At 53.5% G+C, this 8,908-nt stretch overlaps 2 protein-coding genes across 3 annotated transcripts in view; one reads left to right on the forward strand and one right to left on the reverse strand.

Moving 5' to 3' along the window:
- Positions 1 to 6,589, reverse strand: part of SUPT6H (SPT6 homolog, histone chaperone and transcription elongation factor) — a 26,947-nt gene extending 20,358 nt beyond the window's left edge. The window contains exons 1-4 of one of the 2 annotated variants that reach the window (XM_030231672.2): positions 6,459 to 6,589; positions 1,115 to 1,246; positions 509 to 661; positions 289 to 359 (exon numbers count right to left, since the gene is read on the reverse strand). In XM_030231672.2, the coding sequence (XP_030087532.1) occupies positions 289 to 359; positions 509 to 661; positions 1,115 to 1,223 (333 nt within the window). In that variant the 5' untranslated portion in view covers positions 1,224 to 1,246; positions 6,459 to 6,589. The other variant, XM_030231673.2, reaches the window with a different exon arrangement.
- SDF2 (stromal cell derived factor 2) lies at positions 6,467 to 8,380 on the forward strand. The gene is made up of 3 exons (XM_030233744.2): positions 6,467 to 6,750; positions 6,839 to 7,035; positions 7,575 to 8,380. Exons 1-3 carry the CDS (start codon positions 6,477 to 6,479, stop codon positions 7,860 to 7,862), a joined length of 759 nt encoding a protein of 252 aa, XP_030089604.2. The 5' UTR covers positions 6,467 to 6,476; the 3' UTR covers positions 7,863 to 8,380.
- Positions 8,381 to 8,908: the final 528 nt, after the last annotated feature.

Below are 8,908 nucleotides of genomic sequence, written 5' to 3' on the forward strand. Positions count from 1 at the left end.
TGAGGTTAGCACCACACAGGGATGAAAGATGAGACTGTCCTGAAGAGGTGGAAAGGAAGGAGCATGGCAGACTTTAAGCACCAGAAAAAAGTGTTTTGCAAACTCTGGGAAGCCAAATCCCAGTCACTTGGGCAGGGATAGATTCTGCTTCCTTCAAGCACTCAGCTCTCCCTTTCCAAGAGGGCAGGAGCTGATGTGAGTCACTGTCTGCTCATGCCAGGCTGGAGCCCACCTCCCCTGTGCTACAACACACCACACCATTAACAGCAGCATGGGAACACAACTCACTCTTTTGACTTTAACACCCAAGTTTTCTTCAATGAGGTCAAAGTCATCATCCTCCAGGCGATCATCAAAAGCTGGAGAAGACAGCAGAGCTAAGTTACACTCTCCCTTTGCTAATCTGGGAATGCACTCACCCAAAAGGGAGCTCACCCAGCTCACACAGACCAGGGCAGAGGCCTGCATTACCCTGTGCCCTGCTGCTCCCAACCATTACAAAACTTACTGCGCTTTCTCTTTTTGTGGCCAACGTCATCCTCGGAGTCCCCAGAGTCACTGGCTTCCTCCTCCTCTTCCTCATCATCATCATCGTTAATGAATCCTTTCAGGTTCCCCTGCTCATCCTGATCATCGAGGTTCAGCTCCTCCTCTTCCTCATCTGGGATGGAGAGCAGCACGTGTTAGACACTTACTGGTTATCCACTGGGACCCATGCAAGCAGCATCTTCCTCCACACCATCCACACAGAGTTTTAACTGAACACTTCTACTGACACACCACCCAGCCAGCTGCTCCTGCCAGATCCCCATTTCTTGTCTCGTGCTCTCTCTCAGAGGGAACAGGTGGAGTGGTCACACTGGGAGAATTCCTCTGCTCTAACATTTACTATCAAACTGTGTGACTGCAAGTCCCACGAGGGTGAAGCAGCGTGTTTTTATTGCCAATTATAAATACCACTTGGAGCACTTGGAGGAAGGGAAGCACTCAAACAGCTGAGATTATTGACTACAGATGGCCCTGCTGTTTGTTATAGCACAGTTATTGCTCCATCTGCAGAGCCACAGAATGCAGAACAGAACAGCAATGAACACAGACAATTCAGCAAACTCACCATCCTCATCTTCCTCTACAAACTTCTTGGTTACTCTGGGTACAACCTCCCCATCCTGGTTGTACTCCTCCTCTGACTCCTCTGCTTCGCTCTCCACAAAGTCAGACATGGCTGCAACCTCTCACACAGCAGCTGGGGAAAGAGGAAACATCCTTGGCATCAGCTGAGCAATCAGAACACAAGCACTTCCCCCTTCAGGTTTTGGAGAGAAGGCACCTAAAGCAAGAAGGGTTTCAAATTAGCTACAGAGGCCCTGAATTACCCAGTGTCCACCTTGCCTGGACATCCCTGTCACCAGAGATTAGGCAGCAGCCAAGAGCTGCCAGCTCCTGCCAAACCCTGTCTGGGTGAGGAGGGCAGGAGCTGTCACAGCAGCACGGCTGGAACGTGCACACAGCCAGAGCCTCCAGCCCATCCACACCCTCCCACGCACTGGGAAGGCTCCCACTGATGCTGCACAGTGCCAGGCACACAGCCCAGCTAATTAGGATCTTAATATGATTAATGCTGACTCAGTTAACGAAGCCAGGGTGACCCTGGAAAGGGCCTTGACTGAGCCAGGACTGCCATCTGTAAGTGACTCGGCAGAGCCCACAGAGCAAACTGGAGAGGTCTGGGGTCCTGGGCTGGGGCAGGGGGTTGGTGGCTGCCTACAAGCCAGAGCCACAGCCAGGATGTTCCATGCCAGGGACCTCCATCCAAAGTTGAGGAAGCAACAAGAAAACTACAAAATCAGTGTTTATTTTATATCCAGAATCTTTTGTTTGATGCTTTTCCCAACTGGGGTTTCTGGACACAACATAAATCAAGCCTGGCACAAAGGAAAGTGTTCACCAAGTTCTGTCTCTCTGAGCCTTCCACTTCTGGTGGTTACAAACTCATTGATATTTTTGAAATTTTCAAAGGAAGTTTTTTTTTTTTTTACCTCCTTTTTACATACATCAAAACAACTGAACCTTACAAGAGTCAGCTATGAAGAAAGCCAAATGAACTCCTCAAATGTCTGAGAGGATGAAAACATCAGACCAGGAAGAAGTACAGGCCTTTGGGAAGGAGCAGTACAAAAAGCAGTTCAGAGGTGTCAGATCTAAAGCCAAAACCTCCACATTCAATTACATCTGATGTAATTCAACACACAAACAAGCAAAAACAGCAGAGGAAAAAAAGATGAGGAAAGAATTCCATATGGCAGGGAATGATACCTAAACAAACATGCTTTAAAACATTCCCATAATCATTTCCCCACTGAAGGAAATCAGTCCCATCCAGGATAACCTGATCAAGGCTTTGCCATGACACTTCTCATGTGCAGGATTTCTTGTTCTGCCCCAAGATCCACACATCTGCTGCACAAACACAACAACTTGTAGAAAAACAGGGACTTAGTGCTCAGTTAGAGTTAAAAGGTCCAAGGCTCATCTTGGATGATCTTTTAAGTCTTAAAATACGAGCAGCTCCTAAGGAACATGTCATCCGTATCTCATTAAAGAAAACCCACAACAAAGATGAGGGGAAGACCTCTGCCAGATTTCAGACACGAGTGGAGAGAGCAGCTCATACTCCTTGGCTGCAGAATATGTGGCTGTGGCCAACTTTTATGCAGGATGCTCCAGACAAGCAGAAACCACAGCAGGCCAAGGCTACTGCTCTGCATCCAGCCAGGACATGGCTGCTCTGGTTCAGTGTGGGATCCCCATCCCCAAGAGGACACTTCAGAAGTTAAACACTTGGATTTAAGCATCCCTCTCAGAAATACCACCTCAGAGGGCAGCACTGATGCCAGTTAAATGTGTGTTCCTGATGCAAACGGCACTGATGAATCATGTGAGTACACAATACAGAAACAGGAATTATGTTTACCAGCCTGTGTATAAATATTCTGCCAACTTCACACTTTCTCACCAATCCTCCTGCTCCAGGTATTCACCAGGGTGTATTAACATACACAAACCTGCAGGCTGAGTGGCTTTTCCTAGAGCATTTCCAAGTCTAATAACGTGGTTTATCTCCTGCCCATGATCAATATACAAACCCACCTCATCACAGCACTATATCCAGTTTCATCATTCTCTGCCAGTGAAGTGTTTAACTCATGATTCCAACTTTCTTCCTCATCACTTGCTCCAAAATTTCCTGGCAATTTTACTCCATGTCAATTTGAATTTGTCTGGACATGGGGAACAAATAGGACTCAAGAAAACCATCTTAGTTAATGATCCAGCCAAGCAGGTTCCACATGAGCCAACCACCCACAAACCCAGGTGCTTTCAGCTCCAGTGAAATTCACCTCAGGACAGCAGGGATGTCACTGAGCATGGAAAAGAAGTGCAATGTATTAAATCAGATATTGATTAAAGGTGCCTCTCCCACCACCTGTCCCAGGGAGGCTTTAATGTGAAACAACACAAGCCAGGGAAGTGGGCAGAGTGCAGAGGCAGAGCTTGGTGTGGTCACACAGGGAGACCCGAGGAGGGTTTAAAGACTCTGCACCAAGGAGTGTTGGGCCAGCCCAGCTGTTCTGATCAGGAGTGTCTGCACTTTGCTCAGCTCAAGGGCACAGTGGCACTGATCCAGAGTCCACAAGCACCTTTTAACTGGGATTGTTGAGTTCTGATCAGGGCAGGACCAAGATGGACATGGCTGCAGACTCTGGGAGGTGAGGCAGGGCCTCCTTCACAACAAGGGCTGCTTTATGAGAGCCTGAGGATTTCAGAAATCCTTCCCACATCCATCTATCTGCTGGCTACTCAGGACATTGGGAATAGAAATGTCCCTCAAGAGCTTCACCTGAGCAGGTGTGGGGTGAGAGAAAGCAGAAACATCTGACACTGTCTCAGCTACAGGGATGCCACCTAAGGCAGGAAACCTCAGTGGTGTTCAGAGAATAACCAAGCAGTGTCCTCAGAGCAAGACATATTTATTATTCAGCAATCAACCTCAGGACAGCAGTGTGAATACACAAACCAACAAAGGCAGGCCCTCACCTTGGCTTTGGGAGAGCCTGGGTGCAGCAAAGACAGCCCTTGACTTCTCCCCATCCTTTGTGGAAGAAACAACATCAATTCCACATTAACACTTGTTTTGTGGGTGTTTTTTTGTTTTTGGAGGGGAGAGTGCTTGGGCAGGGATGGTTCTAACCTCTGCCACTTCATGATTCAACTCACAGTCCATTTATGATCACACAGATCCAGGGAACCACACTGCCAAAGCCACCACCGAACATCAGCTCTCATGGCCACATTTCAAAGGGTCAAACTGCAGAGGATTCAGAAAGCTCTGTGAGAATAAGAGAGCTGGGGAGCTCGACTCAAAATGCACAGCTTAAGGAAGCCAAATCTATTAATTTTGTGAACTAAATGCTCATGAAATCAATTTTAGCTCAGTCTAAGTACATCCACAGGAGTCCAAGACTGACAACAAACATCTGACTAGGAAAAACTCAAATGAACTGCAAAGATAACACCGCTCTTTCACCCCCTGAAGCTCTCAGTGAATTTCTCAGTTAAATCAATATCAGTACTCTTAAAAAAAAACCAAAAACTTCAGGCTATGTCCCACCACAGAACTCAGACAAAACCATTTTGGCATCTTTTGATTTGAAGCTTATAAACCTAACAGAAACAGCCCTGTGAAGCACTGCAAGGCACTCCCACCATGAGAAACCACCCTCACCTCAACGCTGAGCTCTTCCTCACAGGCTTTTCTTGGTATCCACATGGACTTCTGACAGCCACTAGGGCCTGCCAGCCCTGACATCAGCAATATATTCTCATATTTAGCTTTTACAGCTGTTTCACAGATTTCTGAAGTCTTGCATCTGAACCTGACACTCCCACCCTGATCAGTGGGAGGAACACAGGGGGAAGTGATGACTGGGGACCAATGATGGGGAAAGTCCAGGCAGCCACCACAGCTCAGGAACTTCCCATACCTGCTTTGTTGGTTTTAATGCTGCTGCTGGTCCCACGGCCCCCGATGCTATCAGGAGGCAGCACGTCCTGTGGCAGGGTGACACATTTAATAGCACGTTGTGTGAAAAAACACTTCCGCCTGTTTATTTTAGCCCTGCTGCATCATAATTTCCGGTCAGAGACAGAAAACTGATGCTCCCTCCTCGCTTTCTCTGACCTGCCCATGACTTCATGCACCTGGATCATATCTCCTGTCAGCAAGCTTCTCCCCTAAGGTGAGGACACAAAGGCTTTGCTTGCCCAAAAACCTGCTCTGCTCCTGCCCCTGCGTTTTGCAGCGCTCCCTTTTTGGGATGGTCTAACCAGAATTGCCAGGACACAAACTGCCAAATATTTACTCAGCAGCATAACAATGTTTACTATTTCATTCTCTCCTCCTTTAAAGTAATTTCAAAATATCCTTCTTAGGCTACAATGAGGTGTTGAAGTCGTTTTAAAAGAAACAATTGTTGAGACACCTACTGCTCTTCCCTGAATAAGAAGAGCTGATGTAGAGCCAATTTTGTGGTGTTTGTTACCTTCCTTACACCTTCTGCCATATCTCATTTACCATACTAGCACTCCCACCCGGTGTTATCAGGTCCCTGCAACCTCACCATTTACTTATCCTAAATAATTTAGGAGTAACCTTCCTTCTGCACATCATTGTATTCAAGGAAAAAAACAAACAAACAAACAACAGAAATGACTATGAAACTCCACAATAACCTCACTCCATTATGAGCACCAATCAAAGGTTTGACACCTTTCAGTCATTTATTAAACACAAAAGGGCTTTCCCAGGCCCTCGGTTTTTCAGGCAGAACCTCTCCACAAGTTTGGAAAGCCTAATGCGGTGGTCTGGGAATCACACCTGCAGAGCAGAGATCCGGGAATCACACCCACAGCCTAGGGAGATCCAGGACCACCAATGTGGTGAGAAACGAAGGTCAGGCCCTTTTCCCCACTCCAAGAAAAGCATCCCGATGCTCCCCACGCCATCGCCTCACACCCACAGCTCTCCCCACCCTACCAGCGCGACCCCGCAGCCCCGGCCCCGCTGCTGCAGGGCTGCGGCACCTCCCGGCCCCGGGGGAGCCACCCCGGCCCCGGCCCCGGCCACCGCCTGGCCTCCCCCGGGCCCTGCCCGCCGCCGCCCAGGAGGCTCCCGCTGCCGCCAGCCCCACCCACGGCCACCACGGGGGCCGCACCGGGGCCCGCGGCGCAGCCCGACACCAACCTCGGGCACGTCCCTGCCGCCTCCACCGGGGCTCGGAGCCGCCGCGGCGCCGGGCCGGGTGTGACACCCGGGCCGGGACAAACAGCGAGATCACCCTTCCCCCGGTAAAGGACCCCCGTTCACCGCCGCCCTGCCGGGCCCGGCAAGGCCTTACCCGAGGGGCCGAGGGAAAATGGAGGCGGTGGCGGCGGTGGCGAGCGCGGGGGGCGGAGCGGGCGAGCCGCGACCTCCCGGCGGGCGGAGCGGCCGCGCTTCCGCTTCCTGCGGGATGGAGGCGGCGCGGCGGCCGCCGCTGCTGCTCCGGCTGCTGCTCCCGCTGCTGGCGGCGGCGCTGGGCGCGGCGGGGCGCGGCGACCCCGGGCCCGTCACCTGCGGCTCCGTGGTGAAGCTGCTCAACGTGCGGCACAACGTGCGGCTGCACTCGCACGATGTGCGCTACGGCTCCGGTAACGGGCGCGGCCCCCCCGCGCTCCCCCCGGCTCCCGCGGTGGGCTGGGCTGGGTGTGATTGATGGTGGTTCTCCCTCCTCCGCAGGCAGCGGGCAGCAGTCGGTGACCGGGGTGTCGGCGGCGGATGACGGGAACAGCTACTGGCGGGTGCGGGGCCGCACGGCCGCCGTGTGCCAGCGGGGCACGCCGGTGCGCTGCGGGCAGGCCATCCGCCTCACGCACCTGGGCACCGGCCGCAACCTGCACAGCCACCGCTTCACCTCGCCGCTCTCCGGGAACCAGGTACCACCAGGGGAGCACCAGCCCGCGTTCCAGGGCTCGGTGTGTTTCCCTGGGCATGACGGGGCCCGCCTTGTCACTCGGCTCTTGGCGGGTGCCCTGAGTCCCTGCTGGGTTGTTCCTGTCCCTGCCCTTCCCGCCTGGGTTCCCCTCGTCCCCCATGTTACTGCCAACCCCGCCTTATTCCCCAGTCAGTCTCCTAGGTTCTCCCAACCAGACTCCCATATGTCTATCAATATTTCCTAATTCCTGGCCCCAGATGTTCTCCACGGGTCTCACCTTGTTCCCCAGTTCCCCAGAGTGGGTCTCTCCTTAGGCTGGCTCCCTACCAGCACTGCCTTGTTCCCTAGTCCCAGCTGGGTCCCTGCCAGTCCCACCTTATTCCCCACTCCCTCCCAGCTCCCCAGTGCCCTGCCAGTGCCTGAATCCCAACCAGACCCTCAAAGTCCTAACAGAGCTCCAGTCGCAAGCAGATCCCTCTGCCCACCTCAACCTTTCCATTTTTTCATCCTGACCCCAAACGAGCTGTTCTTCACCCCCAGGAGGTGAGTGCATTCGGGGAGGCTGGCGAGGGTGACTACCTGGACGACTGGACCGTGGTGTGCAGTGGCACCTACTGGGTGCGGGATGACGAGGTGCGCTTCCAGCACACCTCCACCGACGTCTTCCTCTCGGTGACCGGCGAGCAGTACGGCCGGCCCATCCACGGGCAGAAGGAGGTGCACGGCATGGCCGCCTCCAGCCAGAATAACTACTGGAAGGTGATGGAGGGCATCTTCATGCAGCCCAGTGAGGCCTTCCAAACGGAGCAGTACCACGCCGAGCTGTGAGGGATGGACAGACTGATGCTGAGCTGCTGGGCGCTGCCCTGCTGTATTTGGGACTGCTGAGGCCAGGGGATGGCTCCTGTCCCCGCCCAGGACTGACACACACCATTGACACAGGGCCCCAGCACAAAGCAGATCCCGATGTCCTGAATTCAACGTGGAGCAGATTCCATTGTCCCAAATATGACACTAAACAGGCCCCAATGTCCAGACCTGACCCAAAGCAGCTCCCAACATCCTAAAACCACTTCAAAGCAGATCCCAGTGTTCAGACCTGAGCTACAACAGAGCCTGACATCTTAGATCGGCACAAAGCAGGTCCAAACATCCCAAATTAGCACAAAACCAAGCCAAACATCCAGACCTGACCCAAAACAAATTCCCAAGTTTCCACCTTGTCCCTTTGCAGCCCATTCTGTCCAAGCACGTTGCCCTTAAAGGCCTGCTGTCCCTGGGAGCTGTACCCCCAACTGCCCCTCGTGCCCTGCAAGGACCTGGGGCTATAAAAGTGCTGAACTCTGCCCTGTGGTGTGGCTGTTTGTGTGGGGGATGCAGGGGACATCTGGCACTGGGGGCCAGACCTGGTGTCATCTGCTCTTGCCCCATGCTGGTGCTGCCCCTGGTGTCACCCACTTGCCCCATCCTAGTTTCAAATCTGGTGTCACCCCCCCTGCTCCTCACTCCATTTCAGTGTGGGAGCTGCTGTCACCCCCCCCTCACTCCATCCCAGTCCCAAACCCAGTGCCAGACCCGGTGTCACTCCTCTCCCATCCTGGTGCCGCCTTGCTGTCCCCATGATGCCGATGCCGCCCTGATGTCACCCCTGTCCCCATCCCGGTGTCCCCACTGTCTCCATGCCGGTGCCGTCGCGATGCATCCGTGTCCCATCCCCGCGTCCCTGCTGTCCTTCTGTCCCCATCCCCGTGTCCCTCTGTCCCCGTGTCCCGATGCCGGTGCGGCCCTGGCGGGGCGCTGCGGCCGCCGCTGTCCCCGGGCAGGCGCCGCCGGGCCCCGCCCCGTCCCGCCCCTCCCAGCGGCCACTCGGGGTG

The sequence above is a fragment of the Serinus canaria genome, chromosome 19, assembly GCF_022539315.1.
Source record: "Serinus canaria isolate serCan28SL12 chromosome 19, serCan2020, whole genome shotgun sequence".
NCBI classification, from domain to species: Eukaryota; Metazoa; Chordata; class Aves; order Passeriformes; family Fringillidae; genus Serinus; species Serinus canaria.

Coding starts and splice junctions, on each gene's coding strand:
- SDF2 (XM_030233744.2), top strand. CDS start 6,477: ATGGAGGCGGTGGCGGCGGTGGCGAGCGCGGGGGGCGGAGCGGGCGAG. Junction 6,751..6,838: donor CGATGTGCGCTACGGCTCCG/GTAACGGGCGCG, acceptor CCTCCTCCGCAG/GCAGCGGGCAGCAGTCGGTG. Junction 7,036..7,574: donor CGCCGCTCTCCGGGAACCAG/GTACCACCAGGG, acceptor CTTCACCCCCAG/GAGGTGAGTGCATTCGGGGA.